Source organism: Simochromis diagramma, unplaced genomic scaffold (assembly GCF_900408965.1).
Source record: "Simochromis diagramma unplaced genomic scaffold, fSimDia1.1 OVJJ01000433.1, whole genome shotgun sequence".
Taxonomy (NCBI): domain Eukaryota; kingdom Metazoa; phylum Chordata; class Actinopteri; order Cichliformes; family Cichlidae; genus Simochromis; species Simochromis diagramma.
In genome coordinates, this window is record NW_024387031.1 from 6745762 (window position 1) to 6765875 (window position 20114).

At 47.1% G+C, this 20114-nt stretch overlaps 2 protein-coding genes across 3 annotated transcripts in view; one reads left to right on the forward strand and one right to left on the reverse strand.

The window, feature by feature from the left end:
• The window catches only part of LOC120740670 (phospholipid-transporting ATPase ABCA1-like), a 39799-nt gene extending 24710 nt beyond the window's left edge, over window positions 1–15089 (forward strand). The window contains exons 10-49 of one of the 2 annotated variants that reach the window (XM_040043157.1): window positions 262–401; window positions 503–619; window positions 756–950; window positions 1036–1241; window positions 1801–1977; window positions 2065–2287; window positions 2415–2636; window positions 2716–2920; window positions 3152–3265; window positions 3403–3577; window positions 3663–3794; window positions 3892–4169; window positions 4249–4469; window positions 4729–4804; window positions 4884–5134; window positions 5245–5296; window positions 5374–5496; window positions 5735–5883; window positions 5975–6099; window positions 6184–6282; window positions 6436–6625; window positions 7193–7287; window positions 7775–7807; window positions 7896–8001; window positions 8325–8399; window positions 8941–9110; window positions 9224–9401; window positions 9481–9596; window positions 9737–9881; window positions 9980–10103; window positions 10212–10341; window positions 10441–10567; window positions 11123–11185; window positions 11292–11398; window positions 12169–12310; window positions 12494–12628; window positions 13098–13201; window positions 13535–13627; window positions 13793–14036; window positions 14115–15089. In XM_040043157.1, coding sequence (XP_039899091.1) covers window positions 262–401; window positions 503–619; window positions 756–950; window positions 1036–1241; window positions 1801–1977; window positions 2065–2287; window positions 2415–2636; window positions 2716–2920; window positions 3152–3265; window positions 3403–3577; window positions 3663–3794; window positions 3892–4169; window positions 4249–4469; window positions 4729–4804; window positions 4884–5134; window positions 5245–5296; window positions 5374–5496; window positions 5735–5883; window positions 5975–6099; window positions 6184–6282; window positions 6436–6625; window positions 7193–7287; window positions 7775–7807; window positions 7896–8001; window positions 8325–8399; window positions 8941–9110; window positions 9224–9401; window positions 9481–9596; window positions 9737–9881; window positions 9980–10103; window positions 10212–10341; window positions 10441–10567; window positions 11123–11185; window positions 11292–11398; window positions 12169–12310; window positions 12494–12628; window positions 13098–13201; window positions 13535–13627; window positions 13793–14036; window positions 14115–14270 — 5813 coding nt within the window. In that variant the 3' untranslated portion in view covers window positions 14271–15089. The remainder of the gene's footprint in view (window positions 1–261; window positions 402–502; window positions 620–755; window positions 951–1035; window positions 1242–1800; window positions 1978–2064; window positions 2288–2414; window positions 2637–2715; window positions 2921–3151; window positions 3266–3402; window positions 3578–3662; window positions 3795–3891; window positions 4170–4248; window positions 4470–4728; window positions 4805–4883; window positions 5135–5244; window positions 5297–5373; window positions 5497–5734; window positions 5884–5974; window positions 6100–6183; window positions 6283–6435; window positions 6626–7192; window positions 7288–7774; window positions 7808–7895; window positions 8002–8324; window positions 8400–8940; window positions 9111–9223; window positions 9402–9480; window positions 9597–9736; window positions 9882–9979; window positions 10104–10211; window positions 10342–10440; window positions 10568–11122; window positions 11186–11291; window positions 11399–12168; window positions 12311–12493; window positions 12629–13097; window positions 13202–13534; window positions 13628–13792; window positions 14037–14114) is intronic. The other variant, XM_040043158.1, reaches the window with a different exon arrangement.
• A 1794-nt stretch (window positions 15090–16883) lies between these two features.
• nipsnap3a (nipsnap homolog 3A (C. elegans)) lies at window positions 16884–19904 on the reverse strand. Its single transcript, XM_040043163.1, has 6 exons — window positions 19684–19904; window positions 18266–18473; window positions 18011–18172; window positions 17773–17922; window positions 17610–17696; window positions 16884–17526 (listed from the first exon to the last, which is right to left on the reverse strand). The coding sequence occupies exons 1-6, from the start codon at window positions 19750–19752 to the stop codon at window positions 17450–17452; spliced, it is 753 nt and encodes a 250-aa protein (XP_039899097.1). The 5' UTR covers window positions 19753–19904; the 3' UTR covers window positions 16884–17449.
• Between the last annotated feature and the right edge of the window lie 210 nt (window positions 19905–20114).

The following is a 20114-nucleotide window of genomic DNA, read 5'->3' on the forward strand; positions in this document are numbered from 1 at the left end:
ACATTCAGCTAATACAGCCCATGTCAGAGAATCTAAACTCTTGCTATATAACAGCCTCCTGTGAACAGACATATGTCCGAGTCCAAGAATAAAAACACTGAGGTGGACATTTATGTCTATTGGACTGTTATGTCCACTTCAAATAGGTGCTTTTAAAGCCAGACTCTGATACTTCTGTATTTATTTTTCTTTGTGTTATCGTGATTCCTGAAACACGCCTGCTACATGTATGTGGTAACCTCTGTCACGTGTGTGTTGTAGCTCCGTACTGTAACAGCCTGGTGAAGAACATGGACTCAAACCCCATGTCCAGGATGATCTGGCAGGCCCTGAAGCCCCTGCTGTTAGGGAAGCTCCTGTACACCCCCCACACACCTGCCACGCAGAAGATCATCCACGAGGTATGATGTCACTTCCTGTGCAAAAGCTCCAGACTGCAGCTGATTGGTCACCTTTAGCTAGTAACCCAGGGTAAAAAGACTCGTGTCTGTGGTGTGTTTAGGTGAATCGGACCTTCCAGGAGCTCGGTGTGTTCAGGGAGCTGGGGGGGATGTGGGAGGAGATCAGACCCAAAGTCTGGGACTTCATGGAGAACAGCGAGCAGATGAACGTGATCAGGGTAACCAAGCTCCGCCCACCACCTCACGTGTTCTTCATCATCGATGTCTTTCTAACTCATCTGCTTTATTTTAGACAAAATGTTCTCATACCTTTTCTTTTTTTCCTTTCTTCTGTCCTTCCTATCTTTCATTCAGACTCTGCTAAAGAACAACATCACTGCCAGAGTCTTCCGCGCTCAGCTTGCTGACACGGACTGGACCGTAGAGGACATCTCCAACTTCCTGTCCAAGCAGGCAGATAACCAGCAGCCACCAGGCAGCTACCTCACCTGGAGGGATGTGTTCAACGAGACCGATCAGGCCATCATGAGCATCTCCCACTTCATGGAGGTCAGTATCCAAGCATGCAGGGAAACTGGCTGTAGTTGGTGTGCACAGATCACATGACCGGATCTGTGTCTGTCTGTATTTTAAGTGTGTGAACCTGGACAAACTGGAGCCGGTCTCCAACGAGGAGAGAATGGTGAACGTGTCCATGAAGCTACTGGAAGACAGGAAGTTCTGGGCAGGGATTGTGTTTCTGGATGTCCCTTCCAACGCCACAGAGCTACCTCCCAAACTCAACTACAAGATCAGAATGGACATCGACAACGTGGAGCGGACCAATAAGATCAAAGACGCGTAAGGAGCCACACACACAGGAAGATAAAAGTGTCCTGTTCCTCATTCCTAAATTCCAGAATTTACTCCAGTAAAGCCAGCACAAATAGTTTATAGGTGGGTTTGTTTACGGTCCGTGTGAGGACTCGCCTCTCAGTCAGCAACAGCCAGGACATCCCCGTAATGTAAAGCATTTCATTTCTACAGGTAAAAACTGTATCTGGCAACACTGTAGAGAAAGCATAAACAGTATGTGGGTGAAAGGTTATCCGGTGCTGATGCTCTGCAAACCAGAGTTTTAGGTTTGTTTTTTAAAATTAATTGGAGCAAATTTTAACACTTAACATTTGTCTTATAATAATTACATTTTTACAACAACAATTTTTTTTAATGTACTTTTAAGTTACAGACCTTACAATGCAAAATAATGCATTTGAGGTCTAAATTGACAAAGTCATGGCCTTGGCTCCTTTGCTTGAGCATTACCTTTCTTTCAGTCTTGTACTGTTCCTTCTGTAGCTCTTTATCACACCCTGCTGTTTAACTAGCAGCACTTCCTGCACTCTGTCCTCCTTCTCAGATACTGGGACCCGGGTCCTCGTGCTGACCCGTTTGAGGACATGCGTTACATCTGGGGTGGGTTCTCGTACCTTCAGGACGTTATTGAGCAAGGCATCATCAGAGCGGTGACGGGCACCAAAGAGAAGACGGGAGTTTACATCCAGCAGATGCCGTACCCGTGTTACGTAGATGACATGTGAGATTATTTACATCATTTCCCAGGTTTGGTCCCCTCCTCGCCGCTCTCGGTCTGTAACCCCGTCCTTCCTGTCCTCTGTCTCAGTTTCCTGCGGGTGATGAGCCGCTCCATGCCTCTCTTCATGACTCTTGCCTGGATGTACTCAGTGGCCATCATCCTGAAGAGCGTGGTGTATGAGAAGGAGGCTCGACTGAAGGAGACTATGAGGATCATGGGTCTGGATAACGGCATCCTGTGGTTCAGCTGGTTCATCAGCAGCCTGATTCCTCTGCTCATCAGCGCCGGGCTGCTAGTGTTGCTGCTCAAGGTGACGACTAAAAACCAAAATGCATAGAAAACAGTGTCATTAGAAAAACAGAGCATCCACACATACACACCTCCAAGAATGCAATATTAATAATGTCCCATCTCTTCTTCTCGTGGTTCCTGTGCAGATGGGGAACCTCCTGCCCTACAGCGACCCCGGCGTCATCTTCCTCTTCCTGGGGTCCTTCGGTGTGGTGACCATCATGCAGTGCTTCCTGCTCAGCACGGCATTTGCCCGTGCCAACCTCGCCGCCGCCTGTGGAGGAATCATCTACTTCACCCTCTACTTGCCATACGTGCTCTGCGTCGCCTGGGAAGAGTACATCGGCTTCGGGACGAAAGTCTTCGCTGTAAGGCTGCGCATCTTTTTCACGATTTTGTTGTTGTGATGTGATGGGGCGAGTCACATGCCCACCTCTCGCTCTGCAGAGCCTTCTGTCCCCTGTGGCGTTCGGATTCGGCTGCGAGTACTTCGCCCTGTTTGAGGAGCAGGGAGTCGGTATCCAGTGGAAGAACCTGGTGTCCAGCCCACTGGAGGAGGATGACTTCAGCCTCCGCACCGCCATCATCATCATGTACTTTGACTCCTTCCTGTACGGAGTCCTGACCTGGTACCTTGAAGCCGTGTTTCCAGGTGAGAGCTTTTCTTCTTCATGTGTTTATTGAACTGCAGTCATCATTATTTAGCATGCTACAAGAAGTAAATGTTAGTTATACATTATTAACGGTTATAATCAACACATCCTTTGAATAGCTCATCCCCAGTTCTTCAAACTATCGATCAGTCCACAGGCTGTTTGTACACTGACCATGAAAAATCTCTGATACACAACAAAGACTCCATAAAGCACGTTCTGCTCCTCAGGTCAGTATGGGATCCCTCGCCCGTGGTACTTCCCCTTCACTAAATCCTATTGGATTGGAGAAAAGGACGGAAAGTCCAACAAACTCCCACTGAATCGGAGAGGAAACCCCGGAGGTGAGATTGCTGTGCTGCGAAGCTGCAGAACTTCCTCCTAAAAACCAACAACTGAGTTCTCTTTATTTTTAAACAGAGCTTTTAATGTGAAAGAGACTTCCTGAACAGTGCAGTAAGATGTGTCTGTATGTCTGCAGCGGTGTGCATGGAGGAGGAGCCGGCTCATCTGGAGCCTGGAGTCTACATCGAGAACCTGGTGAAAGTTTACCGTCATGGTAAGAAGCTGGCGGTGGATGGACTGACGCTCGGCTTCTACGAGGGACAAATCACCTCCTTCCTGGGACACAACGGAGCCGGAAAAACCACCACCATGTGAGTGCCAGACACACCACACTGCTGATACAGATTCTGCCACAGGTCCTGGTGCAGGTAATATCCTCCTCTCTTTTCCCTGCAGGTCCATACTTACTGGCCTGTTCCCACCTACCTCTGGCACTGCCTACATCCTGGGCAGAGACATCCGGACGGAGCTGAGCGCCATTAGGCAGAGTCTGGGAGTCTGTCCACAGCACAACGTCCTCTTCAGCATGTGAGTGCTTTTCCTCAACATGCTTCTTATGCTGTCTTCGCTCCGTCTTTACCTCGATTGTTACGTGACCTTGCTCATGTTGTGGCACCTCTTGCAGGCTCACGGTGGAGGAGCACATCTGGTTCTACGCACGGCTCAAAGGCCTGCCAGAGGAACGCGTGAAAGGCGAGATCGAGCAGATCCTGCAGGACACAGGGCTGCCGCACAAACGCAACTGCAGGACCAGCACTCTGTCTGGGGGCATGCAGAGGAAGCTGTCTGTGGCCCTGGCCTTCGTCGGGGGGTCAAAGGTTGTAATCCTGGACGAGCCCACAGCCGGCGTGGACCCTTACGCCCGCAGAGGAATCTGGGACTTGCTGCTGAAGTACCGTCAGGGTAAGGTTCTCCCAGATTGGTCAGATTTTAGCTACTCTCTTCGTTTTGACTGGATTTTTAACGTTGGGTCTCCTTTCAGGCCGGACCATCATCCTGTCCACTCACCACATGGACGAGGCTGACATCCTCGGCGACCGCATCGCCATCATCAGCCACGGGAAGCTGTGCTGCGTGGGCTCATCTCTGTACCTGAAGAACCAGCTGGGGACCGGCTACTACCTGACGCTGGTGAAGAAGAACCCAGAGCCATCACTCAGCTCCTGCAGGAACTCGGCCAGCACAGTCTCCTTCACCAAGAAGGTCTCTGTAGAATTTATTTACTAGTAATGCTTAGCTCTGCAGTTTTCAGTAGTATATAGGTCTTTCTTTACACTGTATTCCAGTATGATTAATTAATTTTCAGCAGTTTGTCTGTTAGTGAAAAGTATTTTTGCAGTATTTTACCTTTACCGTGTAGTTGTCTCCTTATAGTATTTTTCTTTAGCATTTGGAGTATTAATTAGCAATATTAATTCCTGTGAAGTAGCAATACCTTAAAGTAAAACCATTTGTGTTTTAGGAGGAGGAGTGCGGCTCAGTCAGCAGCAGCGACGCAGGACTCGGCAGCGAACATGAAAGTGAGGCCGCTACCATCGGTGAGCTCTCTGTTCCCACAGAGCGTTTGATTGGTTCGCTGTCCGGTGGATCTGATTTGTTTTGTGTTTCCGTCTTCAGAAAATGGCCCAGCAGCATCCATCTGCAATATCCCCTTTGTACCCCCGGACGTGTCGCTGGTTTCTGCCTTGATCCTGCGTCACGTCCCCGACGCCCGCCTGGTGGAGGACCTGGGACACGAGCTGACCTACGTCCTGCCGTACAGCGCTGCCAAAGACGGAGCCTTCGTGGAGCTCTTCAAAGACCTGGACATGAAGCTTTCCGACCTCGGCATTTCCAGCTACGGAGTGTCGGACACCACCCTGGAGGAGGTGGGACACATTTGAGTAAAACTGATTTGTGAAGCATTCTTCTCGGTGAATCACCGTGAAGCATGAAAACAAAAGTATGACATTAGTTTTAATGTTTTATGTCACTTTAGATTTTCCTGAAAGTGGCTGAAGACAACGGAGTCGACACTGAAGTGACCTCAGGTGAGGAAGGAGTGATGTCTGACTGTGACATATCAAAATAAGAGCCTGAAATCACATTTCCAAGTTTTTTTGTTTAGACGGGACACTTCCTGTTCAGAGGCGGAGGAGGACTCATGCTTTCGGTGGAGGAGACCCTCAGAGCTGCTTGAGACCGTTAACAGATGATGACAACGATGACTGCAATGATTCTGAAGACCAAGGTACAAAAAAAACACAGCAAAGCAAAATTTATTCACAGAGAGTTACAATGGGATAAAATACCAGGGGCGCAAAATTCAAGGGAAGAAATCAAAAGACTGGAATTTCAAAATAAAGCACCAACTGTACAAAGTAACGAGTGCAAATATGAGAAGTTTCTCACTTTTGTTGTCTTGTAACATCCTGTCTGCGCACTCTCAAAGTTTTCTTATTTGATCATGTGACATCGTTTCCTCTCAGAGTGCAAAGAAACCGACTGGCTGAACTGTACTGATGGTAAAGGCTCATATCAGGTGACAGGCTGGACTCTGAGGAGGCAGCAGTTTGTTGCTCTGATGTGGAAGCGGTTTCTGTATGCCCGGCGCTCCAGGAAGGGCTTCTTCGCTCAGGTATGCCGTCGTCAGCGATAAAAACCCGCTGCTGCTTTCTGATCAAACCGGCCTGCTGCGGCTCATCGGGGAAAAAAAATCTGTGTTTCAGATCGTCCTTCCGGCCGTGTTTGTCTGCATCGCTCTGGTCTTCAGTCTCATCGTGCCGCCGTTTGGAGTTTATCCCAGTTTGGAGCTGCAGCCATGGATGTACCAGGAACAAGCGACCTTCATCAGGTACACGACTGCCCTGAACTCTCACTGAGTTATCCAGAGGTATTTCCTGCAATCTGACTGTGGTTGTGTTTTTCGTCCTCTCAGTGATGATGCTCCTGGAAATGCCAACATGCAGAAGCTTTTAGATGCGCTGCTGAACGCTCCGGGATTTGGGACTCGCTGCATGGACGGATACACGATCCCGTAAGAAACTTCGACACCCTGAGCATTAAATTCTCTGTTGCTCCACTTTAAAGTAGTCTTCATCAACGTGTGAGTGAATCAGCTTTTACTCACCTGAAACCTCACTACATTTTTTTTTCTACCCTCTGTCTCTTCCTCTCCTCCTCCCTGTAGAGAGGCACCCTGTACGATGGGCGATGAGGACTGGTACACTCCTGAAGTTCCTGAAAGCGTCCTGGAACTCTTTAGCTCCAGAAACTGGACCATGGACGATCCCTCTCCAGCCTGCATGTGCAGCTGCGATAGCAAGAAGAAGATGCTGCCAGACTGCCCGGCTGGAGCCGGAGGTCTGCCCCCACCTGAGGTCAGAGCACGGGGAGTGGTGGGCAGATACGAAAGGAGGACACACACATTCAACCTCTATGGGATGCTCGTTTTACACCCAGTCAACTTGCTAATTAACGTCATTAGCTGGCAGATGTTCCAACAATAGGTTTTTAGTGTAATCGTTTTTTTAGCTGTAATAACTTTATCAAAGCCATCTTACTACAACAAATTCAAGACGAGCAATTATTTTTAATTTTAAATTATTTTGTGAATTAAATGCAGACGCTTTAAATGATTGTATTTACATTTTACACAGCATCCCAACATTTATTACTAGAAGAATTAGAACACTCAAATCATCCACTTTTTCACTTTGAGCTCTCTGAAGGGGAATTTCTGTAAGCTTAGAAAAACTTTGAAAAGAATCACCTGAACACACTTAATATTAAAATATTAGTTTTAACATAGTTTTAAAAAAAAACTCTTCTTTTGTGCATTTGGCCCAACTTTAGTCTTAGATTTACCCGACCTAAGCCTGACCCACCTGTGTGCAGCATCCTGTGAAATTGTGGTTAAATAAAAAGGGACTCTTCCTGTCGTTCAGATGAAGCTGAGTGAAACGGACATCCTACAGAACCTCACTGGGAGAAACATCTCCGACTACCTGGTGAAGACTTACGCTCAGATCATTGGCAAGAGGTAAGACACACTTAGAGGACTCACCTGCTCACACACACACACACACACACTCAGAGGACTCACCTGCTCACACACACACACACACTCAGAGGACTCACCTGCTCACACACACACACACACACACTCAGAGGACTCACCTGCTCACACACACACACACACACTCAGAGGACTCACCTGCTCACACACACACACACACACTCAGAGGACTCACCTGCTCACACACACACACACACACTCAGAGGACTCACCTGCTCACACACACACACACACTCAGAGGACTCACCTGCTCACACACACACACACACTCAGAGGACTCACCTGCTCACACACACACACACACTCAGAGGACTCACCTGCTCACACACACACACACACACTCAGAGGACTCACCTGCTCACACACACACACACACACTCAGAGGACTCACCTGCTCACACACACACCTGAACACAAGAGCCAGACTGAAAGTTTTTTTCTGTTTTCACAGCTTGAAGAACAAAGTCTGGGTGAATGAATTCAGGTCAGTGTCTGGTTTTATTTTGAAATCATAAACACCATCTGTTGGTCATTTGTAGGTGCTCAGCTGTTTTCTTTTGGTATTTTTACAGGTACGGAGGCTTCTCATTGGGTGCCAGGAGCACTCAAGTCCTCCCTCCGGCTAACGAGATCGACGACGCCATAGAGAGAGTCCGAAAGATCTTTGAGTTACAGAAGGTCAGTCAGAGAGAAACATGTTTGACTCATTGCAGCTTTTATTGTCCAGACATTCCTCCAGGCTGTCGGGTTTATTACAAAGCAGACGTTTTACTAAAAACACGCCGGCTTCAGGCTCGACTCACAGGCTGATGAACTCAAAAGACAATTACACCATCAGAATCTAAGTTGAGATGGTGGATATATTTTAGGTCAGAAATAATTTATCTTTAGTCTAATGAAGTTCATCAGAGGAAAGCCAGTCCACCTGTCTGATCCAGAACCAGCCCTTGGTTCTTTAAAGGGAAAGTAAGACTTTGAAATGTGACTGCTGTTTCCTGCAGGGAGCCGCTGCAGATCGATTCCTGGACACTCTGTCTGGCTTCATCAACGGTCTCGACACAAAGAACAACGTCAAGGTGAGAACACACGGTGGCGCCGGCCTCAGGAGTATGACTGCAATAATAACTGTAGTATTTTCAATGAAGGTCTGTTTGGTCTTTATACTATGAATTAGCGTTCCAGCATTTCGTGCTTTATATCAACAGGAGATATTAAGACAGTTTTTTCAGGGTTGAGAAACACTTAAGTTAAAATCGTTTTATAGTTACATTTTTTTCCAATTATTGAAATCTAATAATACGAGTGGACTTTTGTGGACTCAACATGAACGTGTGGCAGGTAAATTGTGTGGTTTACAGACAACTTGATGTCATTTTTCTTTGTTGTTTTGTTTGTAATGTAATATGTTTTTATTTTATTACTAATTACATGTTAGAAACAAAACCATCAGTCCTTCAATCAAATATTTGACTCACTTCACCCACTGACAGTTGAAAGAGTCAGTTTAGTCAAACCTGCTGATTAAAACTGGTCATTCACGGCTCTGTTGGGAGGAGGGGACGCCAGCTAACATGAAGAGGCTGTTCACTGGTTTGTCCTTGAATCCTCTCTCCTCAGATCTGGTTTAACAACAAAGGCTGGCACAGCATCGGTGCCTTCATCAACGTGATGAACAACGCCATCCTCAGGGCAAACCTCCCTCAGGGGAGAGACGCCAGCAAGTACGGCATCAGCGCCGTCAACCACCCGCTGAACTTGACCAAGGAGCAGCTGTCCCAGGTCGCTCTGTGAGTGCACACCTGAACGACACACCTGTCGGCAGTCTTTGTTTGCACCTCAGTCCTCTTAACCCCCCCCTCTTTGTCTCTCCCCACCACCTCCTTCTGCTCTTCATCTCCAGGGTGACGACCTCCGTGGACGTCCTTGTGTCCATCTGCGTCATCTTCGCCATGTCCTTCGTGCCTGCGAGCTTCGTGGTCTTCCTCATCCAGGAGCGGGTCAGCAAAGCCAAACACATGCATTTCATCAGTGGCGTCCATCCGCTGCTCTACTGGACCACCAACTTCATATGGGACATGGTGAGACCCGAAACAAGTGCCCCTGTGTCCTGTGTGTTTGTGCGCTTGGGTGTTTGCTGATGCCTGCTTGTCTCTGCAGTGCAACTACATCGTCCCGGCAACGCTCGTCATCCTCATCTTCATCTGCTTCCAACAAAAAGCCTACGTATCATCCACAAATCTGCCGACCCTCGCCCTGCTGCTGCTGCTCTACGGGTCAGATACTGCAAAATACTGCAAAATACTGCAAAGTACTGCAGTGTACTGCATGCTGCCACTGTATCATACTACATCAGACAGTGGCACCGAGCCAGTTTGGGCTCTAACAGAAACCTTTGTTTTCCTTTTTCTCCCAGCTGGTCAATCACGCCGCTCATGTACCCGGCTTCCTTCTTCTTCAAGATCCCCAGCACGGCGTACGTCGTCCTCACCAGCGTCAACATCCTCATCGGCATCAACGGCAGCATCTCCACCTTCGTCATGGAGCTGTTCGGAAACAACGTGAGTCCTCACGGACGTCAAGGCTAGATTTTAAAACGATTCACAGATCGAATGAAAATAGACCCGAGAGCAGCGGTTTGACTTTCCATTCTTTTCAGGAAATCGGAGGAATCAACGACATCCTGAAGAACGTCCTCCTCATCTTCCCTCATTTCTGTCTCGGTCGAGGTCTCATCGACATGGTGAAGAACCAGGCGATGGCCGACGCCCTCGAGAGATTCGGTAGCTTTCCAGTTTCTGATCGCAGCATTTATTTATTTGTTGTCTGTAGTCAGTAAGCGTGATGTGAGGCTGTTGAATGGCTCTGTGAACGCTGTGGTCGTGTTCCAGGTGAGAACAGGTTCCGCTCTCCTCTGGAGTGGGACATGGTGGGAAAGAACCTGCTCGCCATGGCTGTGGAGGGAGTTGTCTTCTTTTTCATCACCGTCCTCATTCAGTACAGGTTTTGCATCAAACCCAAGTGAGTCAGCACACCTGGATCGCTTCATTTCGTCTTATGCAGACCAGTTTGCAGGAAAGCCGGTATGAGCACCGTGTTTGTGCGTCTATGTGTGTGCAGGCCGGTCAGTAAGCTCACCAAACTGGCACCTCTGGGCGAGGAGGATGAGGACGTGGCCCGAGAGAGACAGAGGATCGTCCACGGCCTCGGACAAGGAGACATCGTGGAACTTCGGCAGCTGACGAAGGTGCAGATTTTTATCCAACTTGTTTTTTCCACCTGAACCAAACACACAGTCAGAGGCTGAATGACGCTGATAAACTATATTAATGAAACAAATCAAGTACTTCTTAAGAGCTGTTACCCAACGCAAGGAAATTTTAACACAGCTTTTCCAAACATCTGGTTTTATTTCAGATGCTTACGTTATTTTACTTTCCACACAGAAACAGAATTTTTTCACCAAAACCAGAAACTACCAGGGTCAAGATGATTAGCCCCCATCCTAACAGTCAGTTTTGTTTAATTTTTGCAGTCATTTCTTGTAGTTTTTAACAAGTCTCGTGTACGTCTCCTGAGCAATCCCAGCCCATTCTTCTTTTGGGAATGTCTCAGGCTTCTCCTCAAATTTGGAGGAGCCTGAGAAAGAAAACCTAATGAGTCACTCTCTCTTTCTCCCAGATTATAACAAATCTGTTGTTGTGTATGTGTATTTTTATGATGCTTGTTAATCTTTATTGGAGATAGGAAGTAGTTTAATCCAAAGTAAATGATTCGTGACCGAGTGAACTGTGTCCTGCAGGTGTTTAAGAGGAAGGAGAAGCCGGCGGTGGATCGACTGTGTGTCGGGATTCCTCCCGGAGAGGTGAGCTCGATCTGCAGTCTCATGTTTCAGTTCAGCCTCTAAAACCAAACCATCACCTTCGTAAAAACGAACCTGTGAATGGTGATTTTAAAATGTGCGTCCTCAGTGTTTCGGCCTCCTCGGTGTGAACGGAGCCGGAAAGACGACCACCTTCAAGATGCTGACGGGAGACACCATAGTGACCAGAGGAGAGGCTTTCCTGGCTGGGAAGAGGTGAGGTCAAAGGTCTAAGCAGCTCAGAGCTTATTGGAGCTGAAACTTTCTGGGTTGTTGTTGTTGTGTGTTGGAGTCGGGGATTGACCTGGTTTCCTGCAGATTTATTCTGAGGATTTAGTTCGCTGAGAACTCATTTCACTTCACGTGGTTGGGCCTTAAAATTGGAGGCCATAAGTCGTAATTAAATAATTTAACCTCATTTTAAAAGAGAAGGTAGGACGATGTGTGACACGTAAAAAAGTTTCAAAAAAGTTTCAAACAAGTGAAAGATCTCTGGATCGATCCTGAAATCTCTTTGGGGTTGTATCAGAAAGAACATCTAAGGTAAAAATCATGGATTTAAAATCTGTGGAGCCAGCCGCCATGTTATTCCAAATCATGAACACTGATTAATTAACTAAAGACATGAGCGTCTTCATCTCTGAGGGCTTTGTCTTCTCGTGATTTCTTCTGACTGTGCAAACAGAACCTGAGCTGAAGCTTTAACAGCCGAGCAGCTCATTACTCGCTGCTCGGATCCTCGTTCAGCAGCTCAAACAAAGTTGCTAAAACAAAGCCAGGAAGTTGCTCCATTATTTTATAATTGTCAGCAATTCACGTGCAGAGCTGCGCAATGTTCCCTGCAGGGCCTTCGCCCTCACACACCGTCCTCCATCCCCAAAAAGTCACACTAGGCACAGGTGCAGTGGTGGGACAGCAAGAGGATTAATCTAAATTAAAATTAAAGTATTTTTCTGCTCGTCATGCTAATATCTGTGTGTTTGCAGCATCCTGCGGGAGATTGACGAGGTGCATCGAAACATGGGTTACTGCCCTCAGTTTGACGCCATCAACGAGCTGCTGACAGGAAGAGAGCACCTGGAGCTGTACGCCATCCTCAGAGGGGTTCCTGAGAAGGAAGTGTGTGACGTGAGTGTGAACACACTGCCAACAGACTGCAAACACTCAAAAGCACAAAGCAAACATGCACTGCCAACACACGTTGTAAATATGCAGTTTTAAATAATAAGACACCCTGAGCAACACACTGCTGTGCATCTGCTACCCATGATAATGCTCATCATGATGATTCTGCTGCTGTTTGATTGACAGGTAGCAGAGTGGGGTATCAGGAAGCTGAGTCTGGTCAAGTATGCAGATAAAGCAGCTGGAAGCTACAGCGGAGGAAACATGAGGAAGCTGTCCACATCCATGGCTCTGATCGGAGCGCCCCCTGTAGTGTTTCTGGTAAGATGCACCTCACTGCCTAACTTTAGTTAAAGGTAAAACTAGATTGAAGTAAGATCACCACGAGGGGCATCGAAGCAGAGCCACAGATTCAAGACTGCAGGTTTTTCCTTTAATTTGTCACTCGTCTTGTAACTGAAGAAACACGCTGTTGCACAACAGCAGCAGAACCAAGGCAGCCAATCACAGTGCAGATACTTAACAGTAGGATTTGTGTGTGTGGGGGTGAGGTGGAGCTGGAAGGGTGGAGGTTGTGTAATGGGAAAAGGATTTAAAGGAGCTGCTGAGGAAAACAGGAGTAGGAGACGGGAAGGTCTGAAGCACAGAACAACGAGAGCCGGTGCTTTGTCAGGTGCAGGTGGAGGAGGTGTGGCTACAATGACACTCCTCCCCCTCCTCCTCACCTTTACCTTCTGCTTCCTGCTGCATCTGTGGGCCAACCTCAACCTGGCTATCCTACTCGTTACAGGACGAGCCGACCACGGGTATGGACCCCAAGGCCCGCCGAGCCCTCTGGAACTGCATCCACAGCGTCATCAAGGAGGGCCGCTCCGTCGTCCTCACCTCGCACAGGTAAACACAAGGACGGCGGATGGTTTCATGGTTAATGCGTCCTCATAGTGGGTCTGCCAGTCGCTCAGTTTAGTTGGTAGAGATTTTGAAAGGTTGAGACATGTTTTTACTATATCTGTAGAACATTTTTGGCACTTTTATATTTCCAGTTCAGATTTATCTTTATTGATTCCAAAATTGCTCACTGACATCAGTAACTAACCCTTTGGCTGGTGATAAAACAGTAATAGATATCTACAAGCACAGCCAAACATTTAAATGTTAAACAGTCATCGTGACACCAGCTGGCGTCCCCTCTAAATGTGCTTATTAAAGCGGCTGTGTGTGTTTCAGCATGGAGGAGTGTGAGGCTCTGTGCACGAGGATGGCAATCATGGTGAACGGCCGTTTCAGATGTCTCGGCAGCGTCCAGCACCTGAAGAACAGGTAGCGCTCACAGACACACGACAGCAGCTACATTTAAACACATTCATCCTCCAAATCCAGCTTTTTAAATTGATCGGTCAGAGAAGTTTGTGCTCAGAGAGCCTCTAATGTGAGCTTATTTCAAATGAGTATCTTCAGTGTTGAACTCCCGGTTTTGTGCCTCAGGTTTGGCGATGGGTACACCATCATCCTGCGGGTGGCGGGGCCGAACCCCGACCTGCTGCCCGTCATGAAGTTCATTGAAAGCGAGCTGAGCGGCAGCACGCTGAAGGAGAAGCACCGGAACATGCTGCAGTACCAGCTGCCGTCCTCGCTCACCTCGCTCGCTCACATCTTCTCCATCCTGGCCAAAAATAAAGAGACGCTGAGGATCGAGGACTACTCCGTCACTCAGACCACGCTGGACCAGGTAGAGACTCGCACGCACCTAAGAAGGTACTAAGGGGGTGTGGCGTGCAGAGGCTCTGACTGATGTTTGTACTTTCAGGTGTTTGTAAACTTCGCGAAGGACCAGAGCGACGACTATCACTCCAAAGACAACTCTGTGAGGCGGAAGGACGTCGTCGTCATCGACCTCCCGGTACAGAGCTCGACCAGCGGAGCCTCGCATGATGGTGGCGGGCTGTCGGAGAGCGTCATGTGACCGCACTGTGAGGCTGAAGCTTCAGCCTGGACTTGACCTGCAGCAGAGAAGACACCTACCTCTTCTCTGATGTCACACTGATTTTTAAAAAAAAATGGCGGTGGGTGGAGTCACCTGCTGCCTTATGCCAGTCAATGCAAATGATTTCCTCTGGAGGCGGGGAGCGCTTTGCCGACAACGCCGACTTAAACACTTGAACGAGTGCCTTCAGACCTCCCGCGGCTCCGAGACTCTTCTTCTCTTCCTGATTGAATGCGAAGAACGCGAGCGACTGTTTTTGGTGACAAACGATGAAGAATCCGAGGGCTGTTTGAAAAAATAAAATCACACGTTTAAAAACAAAACAAAACAAAAAACATTTGATTCCGTTTCTACTGTCAGACTTTATTTATATGTGTAGTGAAAAGAGACATGTGTAATTTGTTTTATTTTGACAGAGTCATTAACTGTTTCCTGTAGTGTTTAACTGCCAATCAAAGCACCTGATACAGAGGAGACATGTACTGATTTTTATAGTTTTGTTTTTTAAAGAAAGGATACTAAGAAAAGCCGATTTGTGAGTTTGGGTGTGAAACAGTGAAATACCTCATCAGCTTCTGAAGCACACTACAGTATTGATGAGCAGCCTTGCTGATCGATCGGCGCTCTGATTGGTCGGCGAGCTGCTAAAGGTGACTCTCTGTGACTGCAGCACTTGAAGTGTTCAAACACCATCAGTTTGTCTTTGCACTGAAATCAAACTTGATCACGCTTATTGACCGTGCGGCTGATGGATGAAGAGCTGTTACGACCCGAACCAGGATTAAACTGAAACAAATCTCCTGCCTCCACCCGGCTCTTTACTTCGCTCTGACACACACACACACACACACACACACACACACACACACACACACACACACACACACACACACACACACACACACACTCTCTTAGGTTTTTTTAAATCGCTAACAGTAAAAAATGAATTCAGGTTTGGAAAAGTTGGAAAAGTTCCGTTTAAAAAGCAGAATCAGTTTCTTTCTGACACTGAATCTCACCCAGCAATCCTGAACACCACCTCTGTGAGGTATTTTGACCATGTCCCTACAGGTAGGAGGCTTCTGAACACCTCCCTATCCCAACAGATGACTAGGAGGTGGTGTGTGGGGAGAGGGCAGTTAAGACGTCTCTGTTTAGACTGCTGGCCCCACTGATCTGAACCCGGATAACTGGCAGGAAGATGGATGGATGGATCCTGATGAATCTCCTCAGACCTCTCATATACACTCATGACTAAAAAATGTTTGTGGAAACAAAATTTGTGCCACTATATTCTTTATTATTATTATTATTATTATTATTATTTACATGTTTCTATGATGTAGTGAAGAACAATCGTGAGCATTTCATGTTTCAAAGGCTTTTATTAGCAAATAAATCAAATTTCAAGCAAAGACTTCTTCTGCTGCAGTTCTCTGTGACGTGCTGGCTATCAGTGCTGATCAGTTTGCGGGTTTCTGCTTGTCCACCCACTTTTTAAGGAAGAACCAAGTAATGTTACTGTTCATAATCCATGTGGCCAAAGGTTAAAGGCCCTGAGGTGGACATGCATAAAAATAAAGTCTAAACTTTAAAGACAGAATTCAGATTTACACACAGTTTGAAGTTTTTGTGTGAAAGAAAAGAAAACATGTTAAAACCAAGAAATCTTCAAATTCTAGAAATCTTAAGTTTTCTTCTTTATTTTGAATGAGATGCTTTCCCACAGGGTTAAATAAGATTTTAGGGTCATTTCATCAGAATCAGCTGATTTTTACCTGAATACTAGTAAAACTGCTATTACAGGAGAGCATCCATAGCTCACATCGCACCCCGAAGGCTAAAGGCTGCATTAAAACTTTGATGTTTGTATTACCACACGATGCCACCCACCTGTTATGGCGTGTCTGTGTCTTTTCATATAATATATTACTCCATGTTTTGTTTTTTTCAAGGTCAGCTTTGACCTTGGATCCCAACAATGAAGATCAAATGCTTAGTCAACCCAATGGCCTTTGTGTATTGATATAAAGTCTGAAGACTATGCATAGAAATTTTGGGAAGTAGAAAGTTTCTACTGATTTTCACAGTTGCTGTGACCTTGACCCGCGACCATCACACAAAATTTGAAAATGAAACCTTAAACTGTGGACGCCTGACTGCTAACAAACAAACAGACCGATTACATGCTCTCTCCCTTTGGTGGAAGAACAGGGACTGGATAGAAATAGAAAGTGTACTTTATTGGTCCCCGTGGGGAAAATCCCTCTCTGCATTTAACCCATTCACTCAGTGAAGCAGTGGGCAGCCATTGGGCGCCCGGGGAGCAGTGTGTAGGGACTGTACCTTGCTCAGGGGTACCTCAGGGTAGCTGTTCAGGGGAATCGAACCCCCGACCTTCCGATCATGGGGCCGCCACTCTACCTACTGAGCTATCCCTGCCCCACCAGGATGTTGATCCTGGTGTTAAAAATAGGTGAAAATGGGAATTTTCACATGTTCCAACTTGTTTTGAGCAGCCACCCATCACACGTGGTGACACAATGCCTTAAAAAGTGCATTTTGGATAAAATTTAAGTTTTCTCAGAAAACAACACGATCAAAATTACATTAAAAAGCTCCAGATTTTAACCCAGCTCTACTTGCTTCTCAGTTTTCAGCCTTTTTATATGTTGTCTTTGTACCAGATATTATCATATATAAAGCTACTTTGGGCTGCTCCTTTATTCACAGCAGGTAGCTCCACACATGCCTGATGCAACCACTCTCTGAGCCAAATGAGGGACCTTTCACCTGTTAGGTGAATGTGTAAACTGCTCCAGATGTTGTCGGATAACAGGCGTGAAATGACGTGTAAATCATCTCCTTTATTTAAATATTTTTTAGTCCCAGCTTTGTGGAAAATAATTCCATCCATGAGCGGAAAAACAGTCCACAGAGTCTGAGAGGCACGTGACAGTTTATTTTCACACTTTGAAACTTTAAAGCAGCCAGTCAGTTAACCTAAAGCAAAGAGAAGCCCCGCCCACCTTTTAGCTGTCGCCAACACTTGCTGCTGAGCACGTCTGCGTCTACAGAGGCCCAAGTAGGTCAAACTAAAGATCAGGTTTGCATGCTAAACTTTGTTCTGGGTGAGAGGCGGGCATCAGGACAGGAAGTTACTTCAGAGGCGAGAAAGGACACGGCAACATGAGCTGGTTCCTCTGAGAGTCCAGATTGACGATGTTGTTTCTCACTGAAAGACACAAATTATTGATTATTGATTAATGTATGAGGGATTTTTGTCAGTGTGCGATGTCATGATGGGCGGAGTCTCACCTGCAGCCACCACTCTGGCATCATGGTGAGCTGTGTGTCGGATTTCAGCTCTATGGTCGGGGCTCTCGAACCACCAGAGGGCATGAACTGACGAGATGCACACAGTCATTGTCAACCACTCACAGTCCCATGATCACTCACAGTGACATCGTCACCTCAATACCTCTATTTTGCAGTCCAAACTCGCAGTGGAAAGCTCCTATCAGCTTGCCGTACCCAGGTGCATCATGGGCATTGATAGCGGCCTGGAAGGCCTTTCCCCAAACTGCTGGTCCACCAGGACGCATCTGGAAAGAAACCAGCTCGTACACACCTGAAACAAACAAACAAACAAAACAGGTGAGTGTTGACCAGCTGGGGATGATGTCACTGACACGTGAAACACAGAGGGCGGGGCTTACCACCCTCTTGCAGCGGACTTTGCAGGCGGCTCCAAGGGACCATATAGGTGACTTCGTTGTCCTGTGACGTCAGCATTGGTAAGGCCTTGGAGAGGTACTCTGACACCCAGGCGGGATCCTGAGCAAGTGTCGCCCGGACCTCTGCCCGCTGGGCGTAACTGTCTGAGGAGTGGGTAGGGACCCGTTACCTTTTAAAAGCCCCATGAAGAAGAAACACATTCATATTGTGTGAGAGAAGAAGAAACAGGTCCTCACCATACTTCCATATGTGGAAGGCCTTGTTCAGGCCACCGTACTCAACGCTCCAGTAGCCGACCAGCTCGGAGTGGGCAGTGCGCAGGTGGATCTTCTCATTGGTAAGCTTGAGGAAGGCGGCATTCTGATCCGGGCGGATGCAGTACGTGCGGAACTCATAGAAGGTTCTGTGTTTCTGCTGGGGACCGGTGCCGAAGTGCGCACGTGGCTGCAGAGAGGAGGGAGGAGTGCAGAGGTCTCACTCTGACAGAAAAGAAGGAGCATGGAGTTCACCGATACTCAAAACACATTCTGGTGTCTGTTGTCCTAAAATCAGCGTTTGTATGATACAGCAACAAGAACACGCAAGCCAATCAGCAAACAAAGAAACACATTTGGATCAAAAGGTCTGAATCATGGGCCAATGCTGCTGGGGCACGAGTCAGGGACCGATCGCCATTGGCTGGGTCACCTGAACGAGGACGTCTGATGTCACAGGACTGAAACACCGGATGACTTCAGGAAACATCACTGATGATGTGACTGCTGAAAGAAGTGTACAGAAGTGTGTACAGGGCTATACTCCCTCAAAAACTGGCAGGATGAAGATTAACAGTGTGAATGGGTAATTTTATAATAAATAAGCAAATGAGTGTGTACCATCAGACTGTCCTTTATCTAAATAAAATTGGATGTGAGGGTCATGAAATTATTTCTGTGTACCTAATATCACTAACTCTGTGAGATGCAGTTTTTCAGCAGAACGAACCATCTAAGGCTGGAACCAGAACCACAACCAGAACTCCTAAAGCATGTTTAAGGCAGCAGGAGGTCATTTGTTTGTTTGTTTTGTTTTTAATTTGTCAGAGATGTTTCTTATTTAACCACTCCCCTTCTCCCATGCCTTTTTGGGTCCCACATTAAAAAACTCAAAACAATCTGTTTATAAGTCTGTATTGGGGGCATGTGAGCCCTTTAATCTGTGTTAGAGATATGACCAGTGTTAGAGGAACATCCAGAACCCAGCATGGGAGGACAGACACTGATAAAAATCAACACAAAACTGTCGTCATGGAAACGGTTTTAGTTGTATCCTGCTGCCACCTGCTGGGCTCCTTAAAACACTGCAGCTGAGGGATACGTGACCGTGGACCACAGAGCAGGCTCTGTTTGTGTCTCCGTGTGTACTCGTGTGCGTATTCACGTGAACCCACTGCTTTTCTGCTGCTGGTTAATTTTAAACTTGTGACCTTTGACCCAGATCAAAGCTCAGCAGGTCACACACGGAGCTCACAAACATGAAGTCTAGAGCAGGAATGTGCGTGTGCACAGGTTAAAGTTTACATGTTCCAGCTCGGACGTGCGTGCACTGTCAGGGTCAAGGTGCAGATTCGGTGCACTGACCTGCTGGACTGGTTCTGGGCTGCAGCTGGACTCACCTGAGCAGCAGCAGCAGCGGGTCTGAGGAATAGCGCGGCGGACCTCAGAGAGCAGCTCAGCTTCAACATGTTGAGAAAGTGTCCGAAACGAGTGGAACTGCAGGAAGAAACTCAGGCAGGACGTGTGCAGATCCTCTACGAGCATGAGGTCTCACTCCTTAGTACTTTCTTCCGCTCCCTCTCAATGAGATGATTCCTATCAGGGTATTTTTTTTTTTTTTTAATTCTACTGGTCAGTCCCTGGACACTGGCACTGACTCTGCCTGATGTCTCTTCTTTCTTACCTGCCCCCTTACTATCCCTGTGTCTGATTGGACTGATGCACCCAGTCCCTGCTCCAATCCAGCTGCACCACCACCTACTTTACCACCAGCTGGGGTCATTGAATGAGTTACTCAGGAGGCTCCAACCACGCATGACAGTACCTTTTC